The sequence below is a fragment of the Limulus polyphemus genome, unplaced genomic scaffold (assembly GCF_000517525.1).
Source record: "Limulus polyphemus unplaced genomic scaffold, Limulus_polyphemus-2.1.2 Scaffold720, whole genome shotgun sequence".
Lineage (NCBI taxonomy): Eukaryota > Metazoa > Arthropoda > Merostomata > Xiphosura > Limulidae > Limulus > Limulus polyphemus.
The window spans coordinates 66,593-93,108 of NW_013666330.1; the positions used below are offsets into that span (position 1 = coordinate 66,593).

The 26,516-nt window shown below is 31.8% G+C and overlaps 1 protein-coding gene across 2 annotated transcripts in view; it reads left to right on the forward strand.

Annotated features, from left to right (window-relative positions):
- LOC106460158 (PAS domain-containing serine/threonine-protein kinase-like) overlaps window positions 1–22,181 on the forward strand; it is an 88,148-nt gene extending 65,967 nt beyond the window's left edge. For both annotated transcript variants that reach the window (XM_022386809.1, XM_022386808.1), the window contains exons 15-18: window positions 11,640–11,839; window positions 12,426–12,559; window positions 13,013–13,150; window positions 20,106–22,181. In XM_022386809.1, the coding sequence (XP_022242517.1) occupies window positions 11,640–11,839; window positions 12,426–12,559; window positions 13,013–13,150; window positions 20,106–20,302 (669 nt within the window). In that variant the 3' untranslated portion in view covers window positions 20,303–22,181. The remainder of the gene's footprint in view (window positions 1–11,639; window positions 11,840–12,425; window positions 12,560–13,012; window positions 13,151–20,105) is intronic.
- Window positions 22,182–26,516: the final 4,335 nt, after the last annotated feature.

The window sequence follows — 26,516 nt, forward strand, 5'->3', positions numbered from 1 at the left end:
GTCAGATATTTTAAGTTCTCCGATTGATAAGCGTTATAACAATCACAGTTATAGCTTTCGAAGTTTTATAGCACACCGATTATAGCGAACTAATAATATATACTCCCTCTGACGCATCGCGTTTGTTCTATTTATAGGAGTGTGAAGGTTTTCTAAAAAATGAACAATTTAATTGGTAATATACTTAACTTCTTTGTTAAGGTATATATTATGTGCATCATTAGACCAACTTCAGGCAACTGGCTTAGTGTCAGTTTGGTCATCGTAATTTTCAAGATCTTGAGGCTGTTGTATATCTTCATGTATATTACACAAACATATTTGCAGACTTTCTTTACTCTGAACATTTATTGAGTATTATAATAAACATTTTTATTGCATTATAGTTTTTGAAAGACTTACTTCAGAAATATAATACATAACCGATTAAATATTAATTTTGTGTAACATATTAATAAATAACCGTACTTTGTAATATTTTTGGTACTAGCAGAGACCAGCCAAACATTTGCAATGAAATTAGTATCTTTTTACGACAGTACTTCTTTAAATACAGAATTTCTAGAATAATACAATAGAATTCTAATCACGGACACCGAAACCTGCAACTCCATTTGTATTAGGTCTAACATTAGTTAAGTTTCTTTTAAGTACTATTAAGCCTATATTCGATAAAGGTATAAATTAACTCTGTAACTTGTGTACGTTTTTTGCATTAGTTTAGTTAGGGCTAAAATTTAGTATACCTAACACTATCAATAAATAAACTTATAATGTTTTTCTATGACCAAACGTTAGACCTTTTTAAAAACTTTGATAAGCTTTTAATATGTTGTTGTACAAAATGTCTACTAAAGTATATTTACATCCTTGAAATGAAGTGCGTGCGCATTGCGCATATAGATAGTAAGGTGCACGCGCATTTTCAGGATGGACAAATCTCAGTATTATAAATATATATGTGGATGTGTATGCAATATTATGGAAACACACAAGTGACTTAAAAACAGAAGTCACAAGTAATAAACAATTACAACTGTATTCCTGAACAAAAGGTCTTGTTTCCCAGAAAATCACTTGACGGGCCTATCAGAAATCAGGGGGACATCAGATTTGTGTATTTCTCTAACATTGTTGGTTAAGATGTATGCCACATTTGTATCGGTCTCCTAGCATACTACCGTTTTTATCGAACAGACTACCATCGATAACTGTTAAACAATTTTAATTTGTATTTCTAAACAAAGAGCTCCATTATCCAGCTTTCCTTACCCATGATTGAAGAATGATGTCCATTTCAGCCTTTTGACTCGGTTTTCTCTTTTAATGAATGGATTTTGGGAAGCTACACATGTATTGGGTCATATTAACGTATATCTTACTTATCTGGAAGTAACATTCATACTTGTGCCTATAGATAGATCATTCACAATATATTTTCTGGATTGTTATGTATCACGTAAAGAGGTACCCTGAATTACTTAACGTTACTTTTGAGAATTTCGGCTTTCTATGAAAAACAGCAAAATTTCACGGACACTATTCAGAATTTCCACATAACTTCTACAGAACTATAAAATTTCATTTTGATCTGTCCCTTCGCAATATAAAACTGGTTTATGCACGTTTGTCACGTGACATATCTGTCCTTGAAACCATGACTGCATTTATTCCACTACTACTGAACTTAATATTTTAATAAAAATTATGCTGTTTTAGCACTGTCTGATTGATCAGAAGACATTCAGTCACAGTGTGAACCAGCAACATTTCAGAATACTCTGGTTTAGTTCGTTTTCGTACAATAAAGGGGAAGCAATCCCATAATATTTGCCTTTTTTATTTCAATTTCTTCTTTAAGGATTATTTATTTTTTACGTTTTACGTTAATAATAGGCATTATTAACAATATGTGACGAAAACGACTTTCTGTTCATTTGAACTTGAATGAGTAAGTAACTTGTTGTCATTTTGTGTTCAAATACAAGTGATATGATTTGATGAACACTTGCGGTATAACATTATAATTTTTAATGTGTTAGATTAGGAACCGAAACCGACAATTCAATAATTTGATACTAAGAAAAGTCAATAGCGTTGTGTCGTAACAGAAAATTACTTTACAATAAAGTGCTGGTATTTGACTTACCCAAAACAATAGTAGCCCCAAAGATCAAAGTATAACAATGTTACAAGCATAAGTGACTTAAATCATAAATAATTACAGTACAATATAAAAGTGCTCAATAATATGTTTTCAAAACGTACTTGATTCAAATATATATATATACATGTATATAATAATTTAATGCATCTACTTTCGCTTCCGGTTAGTCATCCATAGTCATAAACGGATAGAGCTTGTGGTAATAGCACCCAAAAAGCGTTAGGGATATCCCATCTATCAAGCAAAATCCAAAACGCCGAGGTTAAAGATGTTGACCATCATGGCAAATCAAAACCAGGGTGAAGAGGCGAGTGGTTAAACCCATAACGTCTCACCTTCTACTGCATTTCGCTGTCTGCAGCCAGATGTGGGAGGCATTACCCTTAAAGTTATTTAAGCTTTAAAATTAGAAACAGAATCACCTAAAATTTCTACAGTATAGAACTCCCAACCACCACCCTTATAAAGGTCTTTTGTTTATACTGTAGAAATGTTGTGTGGTTCTGTTTCTACTTTAATAATTGTAATTGATAATCCTTGAGTTGTTTATCTATTTATTTACATATATATATATATATTTATTTATTATTGGCTATAGATTAATATGCACATGTATTATGTAAGTAGATATACACCAAAGAAAAAAATTAGAACATTTAGTGTAAACTAGAAACCTGAAACTATTTAAAATGTGATGTAATGCTGCCTCGAACCTTTTGTTTGATTGATACGTGCCGTTTTTCTTCGCTAATTATACAACTATAAGCGTCACGTTCAAAACTGACTCAAGATTTAAACTTAGTGCAAGAACACAAGCAACAAAGTTTAAAATACACCTATTTACACGCAATCCAAATTAATAACTGAAGAGGTTGTCAACAACTTGAGTTTACTGTAATTTATTTCTGTGGCTTCTTAATAGTCTCTTTCGCTATTTAAGTTAGAATGATTTATTTTGTTCACCCATTTTACACCTATTTAATCATCCAGTGGCTCAGCGGTAAGTCTGCAAGCTTACGACGTTAAAATTCCGGTTTCGATACTCGTGGTGGACAGGGCACAGATAGGCTATTGTGTAGCTTTATGCTTACAACAATCGATGAACCAGCTATAACTATTTAATTTCATTATTTTAATGATAATATCACTGTCCACGTCAAGAGCACAATTATATAATATTAATTTTAATCCAGCTGTGTAATTCATTTAACAGCGCATATTTTATTCGCCAGAAACATACACATATGTATAAATAAATTACCTATAAGTTCTCTGTTGAATACTTTGATTACTTCCACTAAAGCTTTTGAAAAGAGATTTTGTCTTCTTTGTGGAAATGATAGCTTAAGGTAAGTAAACCAAGGACTTACATTATACCATTGACACACTGATATAAATTGTGACCTCAGTAAAAAAGTACATAAACAGTGAATTGAAAAAGATATTTTTTTATATTTCGTATATCAGGGGCTTATATTAAACATTCGTGCTGAATGTAATCCCAGGCAAGGAATATATAATGTTCATATTAGTAATACAGCGAGTACATTTCTCTGACCATGGTGATGTGTATCTTCGTAAACATGAGTAAATGTAAAACAGTTTTCTTAATACTTAACAGACCTTTCCGCTTTTCACTTCTCTTGAGATAAAACTTACCCTTTTCTGCCTTTTATAATTTATACATATTAATTTACAACCATTCTTTTCGTAAGGTAAACATTAGGAGAATAAATTCAGCTTCTGTTATGAGCTGCACTTATGTTTCGGTCATGAATGGATAACCTAATATACAGCTAGGTAGCACGTACGCTCGCACGAGCTCAGCAAGTGGTTAAGGAAGGAGTCACACTGTTAACTTGCCTGCTATTGCTACATTCACATTGTGACTCATTTCCCTATAGGCCAACAGAACTAAATGTTGTACAACGATACATACAGTACAGTACACTAATTACACACATCCCACTGAGAACAGGTCCATCCAGCTAAACAGTACACTGCTTTTGTATTCAAGTAAGGTATGCCCTGTACATTTCATTAATTTATTGGGATGTTTGCTCTCCATTGAAATAATGGTTTCGACCTCGCTCCCAACGAAATTAAGCGATAAGACAAATGCATTTGTTCTGGTATTCGAGTTCACTGTTATTTCTTGCATCAGAATAACAACATTTCGTGCTCGGGTAGTCAAACAGTGGCAAAATGTTTATGTGACTTCTAAGCAGCTTGACGATTCTGTGATGACCAGATGTATGGATTGTTCTGCAAGTCCACATATGGCTGTCTAGGTAGCCTTTTTAAGCGTTACTTGATGTGTGAGTTATTTTATTGTTAAACCAGCTGTTAAAACATTCCTTCAACAACACTTGCTAGAAATTAAGCAAATTAAGAAGACAAGGTCTGAGCAGTGTCATATAATTATGTCACACTTGACTGTTATATGCAGTTGAAAAAGAAAGGTCTGTAAGTTGCACCCGAAATTGACCCCTACAAAGGCGTGAGTAAACTATTGAGCCTTATGCAATGCACTATCAATATAGTGTTGTCATTAATAAAGGAAACAAGTATACCAATTAATCTTGAATGTAGAATTTAATAATATCGAAGGAAAAATAAGGTTATAATTACAATTATGTTATTACAACGTGATATGCATACTTTTAATTTATAAAAGTATGTGTTTTTACATACATTAATACATGTGTTTTTACATACAATATAAATCGGAAAAAAATATTCTACCACTGGCAGGAAATTTGTATGACTAAATGTTCATTTTAGTTTTTCTTTTGTTTACTGATTAATCCAAAATACAAAATATTTTAAAAACATTATGTTTAACTTTAGCAGCACGAGCCAACATATAAATCTGCTGGTAACTTGAAGACTTACACTGTCTCATCTTAAACTGCGTTCTCTCAATTGTTCTTCAAAAGTAATGCTTACGGCATGAACACTCAGTAGATAATCATAATAATACATGACGTTTCATTTAGGTTGTTTCCAACTTGCAATAAGAAATTTTATGTACTACCTATTTTCATCAGTTAAATAATTTTATGTGTAACAACAAGTATACGTCAATTAAACAAGAAATATTGTATTGTGAAATATGAATTGTTGAAATAACCCAGTCTTGAAAAATTTCATGAAAAAATGTTTATCAATAACATATTTTATATTGAGATAACTTTGAGAAACAAAGTTTTATCGCATAACAAAACATCTGAATAACTATTTCGAGTTGCTAAAATATATGTATCTTCTTATACAGTTTTATAAGCTGTTTTAGTTAGTGAAGTAACTGGAGTAAGTAACTTTAGAATTTTAAGTGTTTTTCTTTCTGTACTTAAGACAACCCAAGTGGTAACAAAACGTAAAAAATTAACATGTTTTACAGAGTATATCCTGTTACGTATTAGAATTTCAAATAGTCCGAAGCCGAGTTAACTGATAATTTAAATATAGTAATTAAATTGTACTTTGGATTTATTATTTAAATATATGCCGATATCTTAGTAAATTTGCCAACAAGATTGATACACACCGTTTTCGTTTTTAACACAAATACGTTTTAATATATATACACAACAACACAATTTACAGTAAGAATTATTACAAATAATTATTATAAACAAAGATTTATAAGCAAAAGTTTTACAAATTTACAAACAATATAAAGTTTTCTTTCTAGTCTGTAACTTCCTTGATATCTTATTGAGGGTTCACGATGAGCGAGTTGATGACGAGTTGATGTAGATACGATTCTCTGGGAAGCTAGCTAGCTTTGTCCTTGGCCACACACACACTAGGTTTTCCACGGTTGAAGTTAAGTAATGTTTTCGTAAAAATATTAATGTCTGATGAGAATCCACTGAAGTTAGATGATTTATAGTGTTCGAAATTTATAAATATTCCTGGTCAAATATCTTAAGTTTTCCGATTGATAAGCATTATAAAAATCACAGTTATAGCTTTCAAAGTTTAAAGCACACTGATTATAGCGAACTACTAATAGACATTCCTCTTGGCACGTCGCATTGGTTATATTTATAGCCATGGGAAGGTTTTCTAGAAAATTCAGTCTTACGTAACAATACATAGCTACATTTAAACATATAAGTATGTACATATATTGTTGAGTTTTACTCTCGAGAATCTTTTACAACTTTGGAGAATAGCCGGGATTTTTGCAATACATATTTAACACTATAAACTATTCATGTTTTAAAATATAAACTTAATCTAAACAAATGTTGATATTCAAATAAATATATAATAACAAATTTGTTAGTTATTTTTATGTACTTTGTGAACTCTACAAATTTCTAAGTTTTGTTAGTTCATTACTAATAAGTACTCTCACTAAGTATGTTTAGATTGTGTCTTTTTACCACACTTCATGACAGTTCCGTAGATTCTACAGCTTCTATCTGAAGGTTTCTACCTTCAGTTCCACTCCCCTCTCTATCCACTTTCCAGATCTTCTTTCCTTCCTCCTCAGGATCGTACCTTGTTCAGTCATCTTGAGACCTCCTACACAAAGGAGCTATTGAATGGGTGGTGCCCACTCAACCAGGATTTTACTCACATTTATGTGTTGTCCCCAAACACATGGAAGATTGAAGACCCATTATAGATCTGTCCCAGCTGCATACCTATATGGAGACAATTCGCTTCATTATGGAGTCCTATACCTCTTACTTAGGTGAGTTTTTTCCTAGGGACTTTGGATGACCAAGTTCGATGTGATGGATGCCTATCTTCATATTCCATTTGCCCCAGTATCACATTGTTTTCTTTGGTTCGTCCATGAAGGTTCTGTCTTCCAGTTCTGGCTGCTACTGTTTGGTCTTTTTTCAGCTCTGTATGTGTTTTGTGGATTATTATGTTTTTTTGTGAGTCATCATCATTTGCTGTGTCTTCTGACTCACCATTACATGGATGACTGGCTACTGCTCACCTCTTTTCATTCCCAGTCAAGTCACTCACACCCACTTACTTCTTCAAGAAGCTGCTCAGGTGAGGTTTCTCATCAAGTTGGAGAAGCCCTTTACTACCCCTATGCAATATCTTATTCATTTGGAGTTTTTCTTCAATTCCTATCTCACTCAGGCCCAGCCTTCTCTACTTAGGCTGTGGGAGATGGAACGAGTAGTCACGACAGCCCTACCTTCTCCTCTCTCTGAGTGAGAGGTTCTATCTCTTTTTTGGGATGTGGGTTCTGATTCCCTTGGGCTGGGCACACATGCATTCTCTTCTTTGGATGCTTCTCGACTAGTGGAACTTCTCCCAAAATCCATTTGACCATCACCCTTCCACCTTACCATGGTGGGGGTTCCCATTCGTCTACCTCGTCTAGAGTCTCATCTGTTCACAGATGCTTCCTTGGTGGGTTGGGGGCTTTCCTCGATTCCCAAGAGATTTTGGGTCAGTGGTCAGTCAAGGAGGTTTCTCTTCATATCAACATCCAGGAACTCTTGGCAGTTAATCAGGCTCTGTATCATTTTCTCCCACTGCTTCGGGGGTGGTTGGTTACGATTCATTCTGACAATTCCATTGTCATCAGCTATATCACCAAACAAGGTGAAATCAAGTCCAGATTTCCATGTTTTCAGACTCTGAAGCTCCTGTACTAAGCCAATGACCACGACATATGCTTCTGTCATGTCAAGTTTCTGGAATTATTAATATTGTGGTTGATCGCTTATCCTGTTCCAACCAGGTTCTCCCCATGTGTAGTCCCCTCATCCTCAGGTATTTCTGTGGATGTGTTCTCCAGTGGGAACACCACACATATGCATTTGCCTTTCACTGGAATGCCAAACTTCCTTCCTTTTGGTCTCCAGTTCCTCACCCCTCAGCTCTGAGGGTGGATGCTTTCAGTTCAGATTGGAAGGGTTTTCACCTATATGCCTACCCTCTGATCAGACTCTTCTCCAGAGTCATTTCCCTTATCCAGACCACTCCTTTTCATGTTCTGTTGATTGCTTTATATTGGCCAGCTCAGATGTGGTTCCTCTGCTCTGGCCCTTCCTGGAGCAACAGCCCCTGCCCTTACCGCTGTCCCAATCATTCCACTGACAAACACAATTAGACATATTTCATCCCAACGTCACCAAACCTCCATCTTCATGCATGGCTTTTGTTTGGTCCCCTGCCTCATCTCATGGACTCACTGGTCATGTAGCATCTTTTCTTGCCTCCCTGTGATATATCATCTGTTATGCTCACTGGTTGGGTTTGTCATCTCGTAAGACTGGCATAGTCTGACTTGTCCATGGAAGGTCGCTGTCTACATAATGTTTCTTCCCACCAAATTAGTCATTTATGTCTTTAGCTGCTCAAAACCGCCATCTTTCAGTGGAGATCATTCAGGCTGTTATGTTGGCAACTCCCAATACATTTGTCTCATTTTATCTGCATCACCTATCTGTGTCTTCCTTGGGCGAGTATTGTCTTTCTCCTGTGGCAATTCTACACACACATGTTTGCCTTTGACTAGGGTAAGTCAACATATTATTAGTTTTTATCTTATTTTGTTGATATACATCATATTTCAGGATCCCACCTGGTGGCAGGTGTTGCCTAGTCAGGTATACTTTTGTATACCAAACAAAATTGGACTTTATATATCATGTGTACCACTCATCGAGAAGAGAGCTGTCATCATTATACTCAGTGCTATAGCAAACAATGATTATACAACAACAAATTATTCAGGATGGATCGCACTCAGCATAATCCAAAGTATCCCAAGATGCTTCACTTGGAAGTTTTTTGCCCGGATGGACCACACTTGGCCTATTCATATACAATTCATGGTCCTTTAGCCCTAGACATGTATAATTATTTAATTTTTCTCTGGCACCATACTATGGCTCACTATCACTATGTTTGGTACTACAACTTGCTATGTACATGTGGACAAAGTATGATATGTATGTTGACAACAAGCTGATTATGAAAAACCTCATGATCACACTCATACCAGTAATTTTGTTCTCATAATCCTACAAATCTAAGGCACTTCCCCTGGAATTTGTTTTTTGACTGAGAGGACCACCATTGTTAATCACAATATCTTATACAACCTGTTTCCACTGGCTGGACACACTACCCTTGGCATGTACTTATTCAGGCCCATTGTCACTTAAACACTAGACCTTCTGTGTTTGTCCATACCATACTGTTTCAAGTCATAGTTATACAGCACTTTTCCACTGATTCAGTGCTGTATGTCTCTTTCCTGCATGCATTGGTGCCTACCAATTGGTTCAGCCCTCTTTGAGTTACAGTGTTAATTGCTGGGCAAAGAGCATACCTATTCCAGAAGAAGTGCTATACCCCACAAGTGTGCTTTCTTTTCATATTCTTGCAACCTTTTCTTTCAGTCTGGTTGCTTTCCACTTGATTGAATATTGATGCACCTTCACTGGCCCCTCCACCTTAGCAGTGTGGGTTTCTAGCTTTGGGTGAGACGAAGTAAGACCATTTTGGAAGTTAACATTTGCTTACACTGAAATTGTATTTCCGATAGGTACTTACCTCCCATCACTCACTTCCCACCCTTCTTCCCCACTGATATGCCACTGTTTCTGGTTCATATCTGCTAATTCTCGAAAGCGACGATTGTTTTAGAATAGTAGAGGGAGCTAGCTGTGCTAGTATAGATGATGCAGATGATCAGCACATGTTCTGAAATGGTGAGAAACTGATGGGGTATAAAATACTGATGCACTGTTAGTGAAAATTTTTTTATCAATGCTTAGAGGGCAAACCAGGATTGAGATAGGTTTGGGTAAGATGAGGTAAGTGCCTATCAGAAATACGTTTCAAGTGTGAGAAAAGGTTAACTTTTGGTTAACTGAATATTTTTGTGAGTTTTGACACTAATTGATTAAATTAGACAAACAGAAATTAAGAGATAATCATAATGACAATATTTCAATTACTTGAATTATTGGAATAATCAAAAACACTAATTTTGATTAGTTAATTATTTTAGTGACATTAATAAATTTAATCATAATTTTGATTATTGAATAGTTAGAATAATTAAAAACAGTAATATTTGAAGACACTAATTTTGATTAATTGATTATTTTCAAGGCATTAGTCAATTTAATCATAATTTCAACTACTGGATAATTGGAATGAGCAAAAACAGTTATAATTGAAAACACTAGTTGATTATTTTCATGACATTAATCAATTATTTGATTAAATGATTATTTTACATGATACTGATCAAAGTAACCAATACTCATAGATGATTGAGTTAATTGCTTAGCTTTACGTCTCACACTTCAGATATTTGCAATTTATAATATCCTACCTAGTAACATCCATAATTCAGTTGTTGATTGACTTGGTCACATTTATTTCTAACTTGACTAACACACTTTCTTTTATAGAATCAGCTTTTTCTCCTGCTTGACATAAAGGCTAGCATGTTCTTGTGGTTAATTGATTTATTTCATAGTCATAAGGGACCACTTGGTTTGTTCAGATGAGTTCTTCTCTTGATACAGCTTTTCATTCTGTCTCTTACAAATTTGTGCTAGTCTACCTCTTGATGTTATTCATCCATATCATTTTTATCCTTTCTTGTTTGTTCTTGCCACTCATTGTCCCTTTATTTGTGGTCATTACAGAGCTTGTGCATTTTCTCATCTTATTTTGCCAGTTTCGTTTTCGTCACCTCATCTAACAAACTTTTCTCTTCCAGAATTCCCACCATTTCTCTCATCCATTCATTGATTCTCCAGTTTCATCTGAAGTACTCACTTCCTGCATCATATCTCAAATTCTGTTGCACTTTTGTTGTCACTCTCCTTCAGATTAGGTAGATGAAAAATGATCAACAGCTATATTTCATCTTCATTGTTATGTTAAATTGATGTTTCTTTATCTGTTAAACTAAGGATGTCAGTTTAGATTAATGAAATATGAAGTCATTGTACTAGGTATGTGATAGCAGTTATTCCGTCATTGATTAGTTTTGTGTAATATATCCCCCCCCCTACCACACACACACACGTGTACTTAGGACTTTAATACCTGATTAAATTTACGATAATTAATGTTCCAGTTGTACCTGAAATATTCAAATGATTCACCTGTTTCTTTGTTTTCACATGAATATGGGCTAAACATGGTTTAGTGGTTGGCACATTAGAATGTGAATCTGGAAGTCCAGTTTTCACATATCTTTGCCACAAAGTCACTCTTCATATTTCTGGGCCATGGATGCATTGTAAGAGTAATGCTCAAATCCAACTAGTTGATTAGTGTAGAACAAGAGTTGGCAGTTGGTATTGTTGACTCTACTACCTTTCCATATTATTAGATCAAAATTAAGGATGGCTAGCACAGATAAAAGAAACAAACACATATATATTCTCACTGAATATCTAATATTTCATTATGTTCTTCAAATTGTCTCTTTGTTTACATTTATCAACAGGTTGTGTCAGCCCTGTCCTACATGCACAGCCTCAACATCCTTCATCGAGATGTAAAGGATGAGAACATTATTCTTGACCAATATTTTCATGCCAAGCTCATTGACTTTGGGTCTGCATCTTTCATGGCAGCTGATCGATACTTCTCAACTTTTTGTGGAACAATGGAGTACTGTAGTCCAGAAGTTCTTAAGGGAAACAAGTACTTATTAGAAAGCTTTTCTTGAGATTTTAAATGTTATACTTATTTCTGGGGATAAAATATAAAATTAAACAACCCCCCATGACCAAAGCAGTTCTTCCTAAAAGCTACTTGTTATCAAGTTAAAGAAAAGTGGTAGGTCATCAATGGACATAGTAGTTTTTTTCAGTTTGACACCTGTATCAATTTACATTATTTTGTCATGCATGTATTTAGTCATTTGTAGACTGGGAAACATATTTATTAAATATTAAAACTTACTTGTTATGTAAAAGGGGATTGAAAGAAATAATGTTAAATGAATGAAAAAATAAGTCAAAATTTAAAGGAGGGAATATACAAACACACACACACACACACAATAAACATTAAAATGTAAAATATCTCATTAAGAAGTGGTAAGTCATATTTTTACAAAATAAAATTAACAATTAAAAAAACCCTTAAAAACAAAGACAAAATAATAATCTCACATTTATTTCTTATTTGTTATTTCTTAGGTTATGAGATAATAATAGCAATGCTACTTATAAGATTTTTAAAACTAGTGGTTTCAGTTTTTAATGAACATGTTCTATCTTGGTAGATATCGTGGTCCAGAGTTAGAGATGTGGGCACTAGGGGTAACTCTCTATACATTAGTTTTTGGAGAAAATCCTTTTTTTGATGTTGATGAAACAATTGCTGCAGTTCTCAGGCCCCCCTTCAAAGTGTCAAACGGTGAGTATATGTTTTTCTTTTATCTGTATTTTGTTTGTAACTTTTCTTGGAAAAGAATTTTTCATAACATTGCTATCCTGCTTATTTCAGCTTGCTTTAATTGAAAAAAAAAATGTTCATTGCTCTAGGCATAAAAAGTATTTTAAGTAATGCAACATAATAATTGTTAAGTCAATTCACAAAATGTTGATCTTAGTAGCTACTGTTATTGACTGTTTGAAATTTAAGAAAAATTTGTATGTCATACTTGAAGTACAAATAATTTTAACTTATAAGTAAATACACCCTTCCTAATTTATCTAGTCATGGTACTAATAATAGTAGTTACAAAGACACACACACTAACTGAAAATATGAACTAATTGTGAGCATATTTCAAAGAGAATAAATGTGTTTTATGTATATGTTGTGCTTTCTTACTTGTAACTCTTCTTCAATTATGTTGTTTTCCAGACCTGACAGACTTGATATCATGGTTACTTCATCCAGACCCCCAACATCGATGCACCCTCTCTGAAGTAGAAAAACATCCATGGACAACTCAAGAAGTTTGTCCAGAGAATTATAATTTTGAAAATGTTGTTCGCACTGGTAAGTCTTATTAATATTATCATGATAACACTATTTAAGTTATATAAAATTAGACACCATGATTCATTATAAAACAAAAATTGCTTAAGTGGCATATAAGTTGAGTTTTATTAGAACACAAAAAGAGAAAACATTTCACTGAATTACCTCATTATTTTTAAATGTGGTACATAAGAAAAACTACAGTTGAATTTAATATGTATAGAGAAGTTAAAGAAAATAATCAATAAGGTTGTTTTATTGCATTGGACTAGCCAATTCTTGAAAAGATTAAGAGGAGTGATTGTTGCTTATTGATACTAGGATGCTTGAGAAATTTTATTAATATATTTTCTTTGCTTTTTAAACAAGAATTTTTTTTCCCATCTCAAAATTCTATTAGTATCAGCCAAATTCAAGTTTTTTACAAATGCTTGAATGCTCTAACATACATGATGGTTTGTGTTTCTTTTCCAAAAGTCTAGTTGTTAGATTTCTTTTCATTTTCAGTATAAAAACAAATGCTTTTCTTATGGACATATAATTCAGTAATCTGTACATGACTGTGTGAAAGTCAAATAGGGGATGATCGACAATCAGAACAGGAAACAAAGTGATAATTACTGACCACAAAACACCTGTACTCACAATAGGTACTTGTGTATGAGGTTTTTTTTCTGAGAATGACCTTTACTCACAGTGGTTACTTATTTTACATATAGTGCCAATGTTAAATTTACTTATTTTTAGAAGTGATAGTTTATCACAGGTTTGTTTGCATAACTGTTTTCGAATAATATGTTGTGTAGTTAAAGTGTTGTGTGAATTGGCAATTATTGTATTTTTGTGTCATGTTACTAGAACCTTCTAAGTTTTTCTCATTTTTTTAATTGATTATTATTACATCATAATATCCTGAAGTGTGTGGAACATTCTAGGCCTTGGTTCGGCTATAAATACGCTTCCAAAATGTAGTTCGAGTTAGTTAGTTAGAAAGTTAGATCTAGATAGCATGACATAGTTTAAACACAAAGAATGTATAGTGGTGATTTTTAAAGTGAAATTATCATAGACTGTATTGTAATAACAGAATATACAAGAAATTATTTGTCTTGTCAATTGTGTTCTAAAGTAATTGAATCAGCCTTTGTGGATTTTGACAAGAAAGAAACAATTCATTAAAGCTCTGGGTAAAACTGTGGTAGCCAACAGTTATAATGGTAATTTTAAAGTAAAATTATTGCAGACTGTATTGTAATAACAGAGTAAAAAATAATAATTCACCTTGTCAAATTGTGTTCTAAAGTAACTGAACCAGCCTCTATACAGAGCAACTGCATTTTTCATTACAGAATTCTTTTTTTTTTTGATAATTTTGTTGAAATGTTATGATTTTGTGCTACATTGTTTCAAAGCCACCAAAATGGGTTGTTTATGATGTCATTATAGAATCCTTTTGTTTTGTAACATGATATACATTCATCTTTTAGTAGCACTCAAAAATTGCTTGTACAACAGTTTTAACACTACTGTTCTTAGTTATGTGACTTATTCATCTTAATATATGTACATAGAAAACCTCCTGTACAAGTGAAAGCTCAGTTGCTCTTGTTTTTTTCAAATTTGTTGTGACTAAACAACAATATTAAACTGAAGAAGTAGAGCAGTGAATACTGGAGAAGCCCCAGGATTTATCACTTATTTCTGTAAAAGTACAATGTCCTGGAAAAAATATGTGGTACTCACAAGACAAAGTCAGCAACCTACACAATATATAACGATTAAAAAAGTTAAGAATTCCCCTGGGAGACATTTCTTGTGAAGCTAAAACAAATACATCTGTGCAGGGATATAGGGAAATAAGGTTAGTGTATGCCATAACTCTATGGCACAATGCACAAAAATGCAAACAGCTATAAATGCTATAGGCCCTATGGCACAATGCTGTGAAAAGATTAAAAAATGTAGTACACTCTTTGCTGTCTTTTTTTTTTCCATATCTTTCTAGTAACTTTAAAAGACTGTGAAACAGACACTTAAAGCTATATTTTTGAACTGAAGCAAATTCTTCCTTCAGTCCATGTTGTTTTCTCAGCATCTTTTTATTAAAATGTACAATCATCAAAGTTTCAGTGCTTTGATTTATCAAATGAGATATATTCATTGTACTGGTCTGTATACTTGGAAAACAAAAGAAAGATTTCAGAGTTACAAACACAGACCATTGTGTTTTGAAGTATTTGTGGATACATAATAGAACTTAACAAATGTTATTAACATTTTGAGCTAGAAAAATATCTTACCTTCAAAAAAAATAAGTTAAACAATCTTCTCAATCTAAGTAATAGTAAATATTCCATACCCTAATCCATCTTTTCAAGAATGGAGGTAGTCCACGCAGTAAGGTGACTTTATAGAGCAGTCTCTAGTTCCTTTATGGAAAAAAAAAGAAATTCAAAAGTGTAGTTTATCTTACCATTTATTACACTTGAAAATGCAAAGTTCATGTAATGGAATGTTGGATGGTTGTTTTAGTTTTTTCAAATTGAATAATTTCCTGTTTAACTATTACTTCCCACTACTAATTGTCCCAGTAAATATTATTATACAGAAATGTTGTTGCCAAAGGAACAGAACAATCTTAGCTATTTTAGTAATTAATAGAAATGGTGTCCTTTCCTTTTTTTCAAAAATTATAAACCAATTTTTACAATAGAAATACACTTAGAACATGATTACGGCATTCAGGTCTTCAGTTCCTTATTCTTCCCTTAATACAGGAGATGAGTGAGTATGTACAGTTACACAAATTACTCAATTTCTCATTCTACCTCTAAAACTGGAGCTAATTCTGTCCAGTTACACAAATTACTCAATTCTTTATTTCACCCTTAATACTGGAGCTAATTCTGTCCAGTTACACAAATTACTGAGTTCTTTATTTCACCCTCAATACTGGAGCTAATTCTGTCCAGTTACCCAGATTACTCAGTTCTTTATTTCATCCTTAATACTGGATCCAAGTCTGCCCAGTTACACAAATTAGTAAGTTTTTTATTCCACTCCTAATACAGGAGTCAAGTCTACCTAGTTACATAAATCACAGATTTACTTTGTGAATTTTCATTTTTGAAAACCCATCAGTTAGATCATTGTACTTGACTTAGAGGCAGTTTCATTTTTGATTGAAATCATGCTGAGACTACTTAAACTTTTCTGATTAATTTTGCAATGCAAGTAAGTATTGATAAGCTATTAATTTTGAAAAGCTGCTTTTGACAGTAGCAACTAAAACAGATATCAAAAGAATGTGCAATACAGTTTACATTTTGGAATTAAAAGATAGCGGAGAATAAGGTCATGTGTATAATCAAGGACTGCTTTAGGGGATGTAGCATAAGAAGGGAGTAAGTTTTATAGGCAGCACAACTTTGTTACTTGCATATAATTCACTTGTGTTGGAAAATTTACTGTCTGTTAGAAGCAACTGTAAATCATTGTGATTTTTTGTTAGCATTATTTTTCTGATAGTTGTTTGGCATTCAAAGGAACCTCCTGTTTCTACTATGCTGGACCAACTGCTTATACCTTTCAGAAACAGAAACTAGGTTGATATCTACTAGAAGAAGAAATAATTCAACACAAAATTGCTTCTCGTGGTCTTTTTGTAGTTACATTGTGCTGTTCATAATTGAAGTATCTCTCTCTTTTTTTTTTCCTTCAAGAACCCTTTCTAACTTTGATAGCCTTGAAATTGAGCAACTGTTTCATTTCTCTGCAGTGATCACTATCTAAAATAACAACATATTTATGTATTTAGAATTGAGATTTAAACAGCATGAGAAATGTATTGATATTTTGGATTTTATCACTGGTTATTATTTTTGATGTTGTGAACTGAAATTTTTAACCAAAGATTAGAAGAATCAGGAACTTTTTATGCTTGATTTTTGATTGCCTTAAACATTTGTCACTGCTGTTAGGGCATTATGACAGTCTCTGATTTGATATATCAGGACTTTGACAGAGGCAATTCCATCTTCTCATCTAACTGAAGATACTAGCTTTACTGTGAATCCTAGTACATGTTCTTTAAATATTAACAATTTATTCATGAGTGCAGCAATGAGTTTAAGGTCATAGCGTAAAACAAAAACAAAAAATGCTGTTTAGCTATCTTGTACTCACCTAAATACCTATCTCATGATTTTGGCCCCATTATCGTAACCTAGACCTCTACAATTTCTTATTGAAATACCATAACATTTTGTTTGTTAGGGTAATATAGGAGTTAACCCATATCATGGGAAGTTTTTATCTTCCAAAAATGCAAGAAACTATTCTGCAACTTCAGCATTGGTCCTAGATGTATGTACTTTCATAGTTTGAAAGATAACTGCTCTGTTTGACTGCATTGGGTATGTAATTTAAAATCTCCAACTACAAGTACTTAGCATCCTTCATATACACATGTTCAGGTTTTTTTTGCTTAATTTTCTCTTCCCCAGGGGCTGAAACAAATAATTTTGGGTATGTTTCCTGAGGGAACTTGAGTATTTTGCCTCACTTGATACAGCTCTCAATGAATGTGTTCTTGAAATTTTCATAGTGACACAAGTCCCCATAAGTTTCCATATTAATAGAAGGTTTAGTGTGTATCACATAATAATTGTGTTTACTAGGTATTACAAAATGACAATAAGATGCTCCATAGGAATGTTTTTCTCAGAGAATCTATTGGATCTATGTGCTTCTGTTAAACATTTTTGAAAGCAAAGAATGGATGTGTTTCACTGAGTGTTTGTGTCACTTCAAGACAAGAGGAATGTTACTTCATTTACTATTTCTATTGTCATCTCTAAATGTTTTTATGGCATTACCAATAAGTTGCAGCAAATTTGCAAGTATACAGGTCAATATGATTTCGATGTCCCTCTTTAAACTGTTCAGCATATATTGTCATATGTACAGTAAGCATAGTTTCAGTGTTCTCCAAAGAAGATTCTGCTTTGCTTCTGTGACTTCTCTGTTTTTTGGAACAACCACATATTAATATATAGTATTCACAATTACATAAGCACAGAATGACCAGTAACTTTATAGTACAAATTGGAAATGCATAGAATACAAAACATTTGCAAGTGAAGTGTAAATTCCTCTTTATGTATTCAGTTTTAAATTTGAAGTAAATAGAAGTATCAATTATTACGATATATAATACCTTATGCTGGCAAAGTTTGATCTGTATATTAGTGGTTTCTGTGACACGACTTCACCATAAGACTCATAAGGATTTGTTAAAAAGTCTTATCAATCTTATGATGATTTAGTGTCACATAAACCATTAATTTTTAAACAGAAATATGTATTAGCTTTTTAACTCAAAAATAATATACCCCTTATTAAATATTCAAAATTCTTTTCATTAGAAATTTTAATTTTTTTTTATAAATTTACATAAATGGCATTTTAAAATAATTCATCTAGGAGACCAGGCTAAATTGCTTGTTGAAAACAACAATGATCCCTTATAACCATCTAATTAAGGAGGCTAGATTAAAACAAGTATGCAAACAAACAAGATGAGCTTGATCTTGTGGACTAACACTTAATTACTTTCTAAACACTAATTTTAAAAAAACAACATTAATCTTTGTTTTATGCTTTTTGTAATTTGTAAATTTTTGACAGACTGCATCCTTCAGATTACGAAGAAAGTACAATGGTGGCCAACCCACAGCAGGGAGGGAGCCAGAATTTCACAACATACATTACTGAAGAGCCACACATGCACAGAATTTAAAAAGATGATAATATTAATAATAATAGTAATGTTAATAAAATAATTTATAATGATCTCACTTTTCGTTTTAATGGGATTTCTGACATACCTTGATGTCAACAATTCCTTTTAAATTTGGTTATATGTTCTGTTGTGCTAATTCATAGTAGTTCTCTCAAGTGACTGTCTGTCAAATCGTTTTACTTTAAATTACAGGCATACTGAAATATGCTTTTTAAAGGAGCTGCATATCAGCTTTTGAAGAACTGCATGCGTTTCTAGAGCCGTGGGTTGGCCACCCCTGAAGAAAGAGTTAACCTGTGTTCATTGGTTGACCAGAACAAACTTGTGATAGATGATTGATGACTTTAACTAATAACAGTCCGGTTGATTTATACCTTCCATAAAAATTTCCCTTCTCCCAGTTAGCACCAGTCAGCAAAACACACCCATTTTGGTGCAGTGGAAATGTAATACCTTGTGGTGCTTCCTTATAAACTATGCCATAATTGGTTATTTATGTCTGTGATTGGCCAGGAAAGAAATACTTTTACCAGTGTCTACTAGAAAAACAATGTATTTTTAATATCTCCAGTGGCAAGCACATTAAGTTGTTTTTGTCGTTCAACAAATCTGTTCCTTTTCTTATTTCAAGTGAAAAAAAAATATTCCATTCTTATAAACAGTAAATAATTTCACGGATGATGTCTTTATAACTAATACTGAAGATTAAGGATGTAGATTTTATAAATACTGTTGCATGTTATATTGTAGATATAAAATTTTTATTAATTATGCTTTGTAACTATGTGTACAAGTTTCATGAATATGTTTGAAATCAATATTGAGCAAGCTTGGTTTTTTTTTCAGAATACAAGAATTATAGCTAGTAGATTAATCAAGGACATTGATGAACGTTTGCAGAGTATAAACATTAAGCAACAAGTCGAATTCACAGTTTGTAAAAATTTAGAAAAGTTTTATTATTTTGATATAAAAATATTATATCATAACCCATAGAATAGTGGAAAAGAATCCTAGTAAAATTTAGCAAGAGAGTGAAATTCTGGACCAATTTTGTGCCCAGGGCAGACAACATTAACTTAACATTTTGTAAGAAATTTAGAATTTTGGACTTGTTCTTATTACATGTATTTATTCAGAAAAAAAAACATTTTTTTTGTTTTATATAAGTCCCAGAAGAAATAGATCCACCAATGTATTATCACATGGAGTCATCATCTCATGCATCTGTAGTCCCAGCTCCTGAGCTGGCAAGTTCCAAGACAGTTGAGTTTGGTCTTGAGGCTTGTGGAAAGTTCACCAGAACTAACTCCTCATTGCTCATTGAGGCTTCATCATACACAGATGATCAAGAAATATACTTTTAGAAAATTACTGTTTGATTAGCACATCTTGTTCTATAGTAAAATTGGTATGAAATTTATTAAAACTTGAAACACTTCTGCTTAATATGGAGTAAAAATGAGCTTGTTTTACATTCAGAGAGCGTAATTTACTTAATAAAGTTTTAAACTTCAGTAAAACCAAAAATATGGGCCTTTATGAAATATACTATTTGCGAAATGATGATTTCATTTACATAAACTGCTTTCTACTAATATTGTTAATATTTAGAGGTTTTTCTCTGTAAATAAGATATTTATTTCCTTTTTCTGAAACACTAAGGCATCTGATTATGGGTCCTTATTTTATTTACACTGTGTGTGTAATTAAAACACTTAGTCTTTTGATGTCCATGCATGACGTTTCTTACTACTAAAAATATCACTTAGCTTAAAGAAAGTTGGCCACTACTTATTAGATTAACAAAGTGAGATTTAAGTGTAAATTTGCAGTTTATTAGTATAAATTTAAAATGGGTAAAAAACAGCATTCCCTTAAAGTCTTAAAGCAAGGGTTGTTAGAAATTTTACTATTTACACAAATAGATATTGCATTCCATCAACACTAGTTATCATTAGGACTTATAGGGATCAAGATATTCCATTGCTTTTTAGAAAAATGCTCACAAATGAAAAAAAGGTGAGAAGTCCTTGTGTATTTTTACAGTGTTGTTTGACACATAATGTACATACAAGAAAGAGTATTATTTATAAAGTAGGCATTCTTTTAAGTATCATTATAATAATAATTAACTAAACATTACACAAGATACTGTAGATGAGATCCTATTACTGCATTCCTTGCAGAAAGTGTTTTTAGTTTTTGTGTATTAAAAAAACCTTATTTGCAATAATATAAAATGTGACCTGGTTTTAAATAAGGTGTTTGTATTTCAGTTTTGCTGTGTTTAATAAAAGTTTTGTCCTTTTATGTCAGTCTTAACAATTATATGTAAATAATATAGTCCTATAGGCTGCCCAAACTTTTTGTTTTAATGACAACCAAGAAAAAGGGATAGGAAAATAAAATATTTTGCAAAGGTTTATTTTTTTAGGTTTACACAGAAATGTAGCATTATTTTTAAAGGTAGTATATGCAGTTTCCTTTCTCAGGTTTGGTATGCACTTATCGTGAGGAAGTTTTGTTTTGTTTTTTATTTTAAACAAAAAATAAGTTTGAATTATTTATAAAACAAACAAAGTTTGGACAGATGTACTAGTAAAACCTTGGTAAAGCTCTGAAATGCATTTACTAATAAGTATGTAGCAGGCCCTTTTACCTTAAAATATTAATTTCAATATTGTAATCCATGTATAGAATGACATTATATTTGTATCATTACTTATTAAACCACGTAGTTTGGGTGAGACCTAAACTAGCAGCTACTAAAGAGCAAGATCGATCAAGTATTAAACCAAGGTTGTGAGAAGCAAGTGTTTTCAACATTGTTAGTAAGAATGTTAGGTAATATGTTTGTACATATACTAATAATACATGTTATCTGGTACTTACAAATTTAATTTGATTCCAAGTTCTGGGTATAAGCAAGTGTTAGTGTGTTGACTGTGCCTTCAGTCTGTTACATATCATAGCTACATTTGATAATGTTATTGATAGGTACTTGTAAGTAAACTGGTATAAATGCACTTTTTTTATTTTCAATAATTGAATATGCTATACTAGAACCTCTTTCTAAAATATTTTAGTTAAGTCTGATTGTAAAAAAAAAGTAACTAAATTGTAAAATACATTACCATAACTGCTTGAAGGTTTTCAAAACTTGTATTGTGCTCCATAATTATTAACATTGTATAAATATTCTAGTTTTAAGGATCAAAAATATTTTTTTCTTTAAAAGTTGATAAAATTTGTTTGTTATTAGTTTGTATGATAACATATAACTTATTGTTAATTGATAAAATGTTTATAAGTAATTTCCAACATTATTGTTTTTTGGTAGACAGTATATGATTATCTTCGGTGTCAAGGTGGTACAACAGAATAGTAGTTGGCTTTTAGTAATTTTTAGTATATTTGGAAAGCTAATACAATTAAAGATGTTAGAAATGAAGACCTTATTAAATATTTACATTTATTAGTAAAGTATGATAAACAGGAGAAGATCAACTCAAAAGAGAGATTTCCTAAAATAATTAAAAAATTTGTTATCTTTGTTTTAAAAACTGATTGAATATTTTAGTCACATTGAAAAGAGAAGTTAATTATATACATCTGCTATTTAAAAATATATGTATACCAGCGTGTAGTAAGATGACTCTGAGTTTGTCTATTTTAATTCACATGCTCACATAGAAAGAAAATGCATACAACAATCTTCCTGGTGTTCTAGTGTTTATGTATCTGATATTTCTGAAACAGGATGTGAAATGACTCCACCAATGCTATATATTATTACTTAGTAACTTTTTGTTGGACACACTGAAGATCAAAATTGTAGGTTAAGTTGAATTATACAAAATAAAAACAATAATAATGATTTTATTTATACTTAATGTACCTTTTTACATTAAAAATTACATATTGAAATGTTATTATTAAAATATCTTGAATAATATTATTTCATAAAATGGTAAGAAATGAAAGTTTTTGGTGAGTCTAGAACATTCTAATGAAACAAGCAATACTGTTTACAAAAATCTCGAATATCATACATATGTCTGTTAACATTAGACTAGTATCATTATTTTCTGAGGTTTTGTCAAGGAAAAGTTTTGTTTTGTTTACATTTAATCAGTAAGTCTTTTTTAGATTATAAACTGGGACTGGTATAAGACTAATTAACTTAGTTCTTATATATATATAAAATTTAGCATTTAAAGCCATAGGAAAAAGCCTACTGAAGTGGATGAATAATTAAGAACTTTTTTGATGTTCAATGTTATTACTTGAGGCTTACATTATGCAAGCATGAAATTGTAAGGGATCATCTGAAAACACTTCCCAATCTTTTATTGACACTAAGTAGTGTTAACAAAAATATGAAAGTACGAGTGGTAATCATACACCAAATTTTTTAACTATTATTTTGAAAAGAATTAATAACTTAAGGTGAAGTATTAAAATTACAAAACTTATTCCACAGTATCTAGATTTCATTAATTCTGGAATTTGTTTATTGAATATCCCAAAATATTACACTTTTAATCAACATCTGATTGACCGAAAGTAAAATGTATAACTTTTTTCAGCTCAATCTCATTCTCATATTTTGTGTGACAAAAATCCATAGCTTGAGTATTAAATTGTTATTTTTATTGCTATATGTTTGATTTTTCCAAAAGCTTTAAATGGAAATTTCTTTATTTGCAGAAGCAGAACATTTCATTCCATAAAAAACAACAAAATACTGTTTATTATTTGACCAGAAAGTTATATATTTATATCTAAATAGTAAAGTGTAAATTATTTCTCTGTATAAACTTGTGCAGAATAATTGTACTCTTCATTAAAATGTCAGATGTACAGTCCACTTTATTTCACACGGTATTCTAAGTCGTATGTTTCATGCTTTAAAGTTATATTTTCATCAGCTTGAAAAATAGATTGTAATATCTAGGCTAGAAAAAAAATACAAGTAAATAGCTTAGTGTGACACCACTTACTGTTTAATTTTATATTTGCTTAATAGGCTACTATGAAATTAATACACTTTTTTTTATCTGCCCTTCACTTAATGTCCGAGAGAAAGAGAAAGAAAGAAAAGGCAACATTTGACAAGTTTGCAAATTACAAAAAATAAGATTGCAGCATCATGTAATCCAAGTTTAATCTGTCACTCATAAATTCTGTTTTATAATATTTATTTCAAAGATTTATCCAGACAAGAGATAGCTTGAATTATTTTAACTCTATAATGATTCTAAAAATATAGTTGAAAATATCTAGACTAGCTAGGTGCTGCATGTCTTCAACATATATATGGATTTGGTTTATAAGAAGATACTATACAAGATTCAAAGGTGTTTTTAATATTTCTGAGTTAAATATTAATTATTAGATAATAAATATAACCAAAAGGTTGTTTTTTTCCTGTAAATTCTAATTCCTATCATAGTATATTCAGTTTTATTACTTTACCTGTCTCAGAAAAGTAAAAATAATTTGAAACAAAAACTCGTTTATCAAGAAAGTGTTGTAACGCAAATATTTGTTGTATGGTCCTGTGTAGGTGAAATTAAAAACTAATAGATATTCGCTTTCTACATGACAGAAATATAAATATTTACATGTGTGTGTTCTGTTAAATTAAAGTTGCAACACAGCTGCACTTATATTAAATGTAGCCATGTTTTCCTTATGTTCTGCACCATTGGGATAAGTTATAAGGTTATATACAAATAGTTTTAGCTTATATTATCACACATGCTTCCCTTTCAAGTGTAATGCCAATTTTACAATTTTCATAATTGTAACTACTTAAAAAAAGCCCTTCAAAGCCCCACAGATTTTATAGCTAGAATAATACTTTAGTTATTATACAAACGAAACTAATCTATCTTATTAACTTTACTGTTTTTCCTTTTTTTTGGTACGAAAACGCTTTTTATGCCTTATAATGTTTTAGTAATCAAATATTACAGGTATTATCGTTTTTGTGTGATAGAACTTCACTTAAGTGTTGAATGCAAGTGTCTTAAAAATAAAAAGGTTTTACTAGTCAAAGAATGATGTTTACATTTGTTAGTTTTTCAAGTTGGATCCGTTCCTAGCATGAAATTATTTAATTATACAAGAAAAATTTTGAACTGTATAACTAAATGTACTGCGATGTTGGGTCTAATCTTGGGTCTACATCAGCTGCTATCACCCCCACTACTTGGATAGCACATGACTTACAGATATCTACATTCACGACAGTTACAAAAACACACTTTTTTCATACTGGTCACTTATGTAAGTTTAAATATCACTTATGTCATTTGTTTTTATACCTGGAAACATTTAACGATACTCATCGGAGATTGTATAAATAACCATTTACAAAATATCTACTACTTGAATGTTTTTTAAACAAAATATATTTGAGGTATTAATTTAGCCCTTTTCTGTTTACTGAACATCTTAAAACTAGTCACAGATTTCTTTCACATAGAAGATGAGAGTTCATCCGAATACAAACTCCTCTTTTTATTACATTTCTGCTTTTCCAGTAACTTTTATTTCAATAATTGATTTCTCTTGCAAACATGGCAACCCGAACATTCTTTTAGTTCATACAATAAAAGCGTAAGTTGTCGTCATTAACGATTATCACGTAATTCTTGAAGATATTCAAGCTGTTTAACCACACGGTTTTTATGCTAAAAAACAAATCTTCATTGAGATTGATAAATTACATTTGAAAACTCGTTTATATATCGCTAATCATAATGACAGATACTAATTTTCAATTTCGTGACGTATTTTCAGTCAAACGTACCTCAGCCAAATGGAAGTGTGGTATTTTTAGCTAGCATATATTTCTACTAAGAGTGATAGGATAAGCTCCTGAATAAAAAGATTCAAGATATCTGCAGCGAATTAATTCGGTATTCTCAGACTGAGTTCGTACGAAATAAAGAGAGACTGAACACAAATTTACAAATGTAATATTATTTTTAACCAACAGTGAAAATGTACTTTACTCGTCACAACGGACAGTCATCTCTACCGGAGAGTTAGATATGAAGTCGTTCTAACTTATTCAGTTTAGATCATAAGAATGAACTATTCTGTTGATATCTTGTTCCATACTGAACGTCAGACTTACCACATGCGACTAACACTATCCATGTGACTGGTCATTCCCCATGAAACCTAAGAAGGTCATTACCTCAAGAGATCACCAAAGAGGGGAGATAAAGAAGGAACTGAGACCTCGCCAAGACATGACATCCCCAGTACTTCTTACTATTTTCGACAAACTTATGACTTTATCAGAAACTTTAAACCCACCATCAAACTGCAAGAAAACTTAATCGTGGTAGTATTTCTTTAACCGTTAACACCTGAAATTTTCCTCTACCTATGATCTCCATGAAATTAAGAATCATAAGTAAATTGTCATACCCCATTAAAAAGTACTAACCTATTCAGTATTTTTGTAAGCAACGTGGATCTTTCCATAACTACTCAGGAAATTCTTAAGTTCTGAAAAAAAAAAAATTCTATCAACCCAAATTCCTTCTGTCCGCAAGA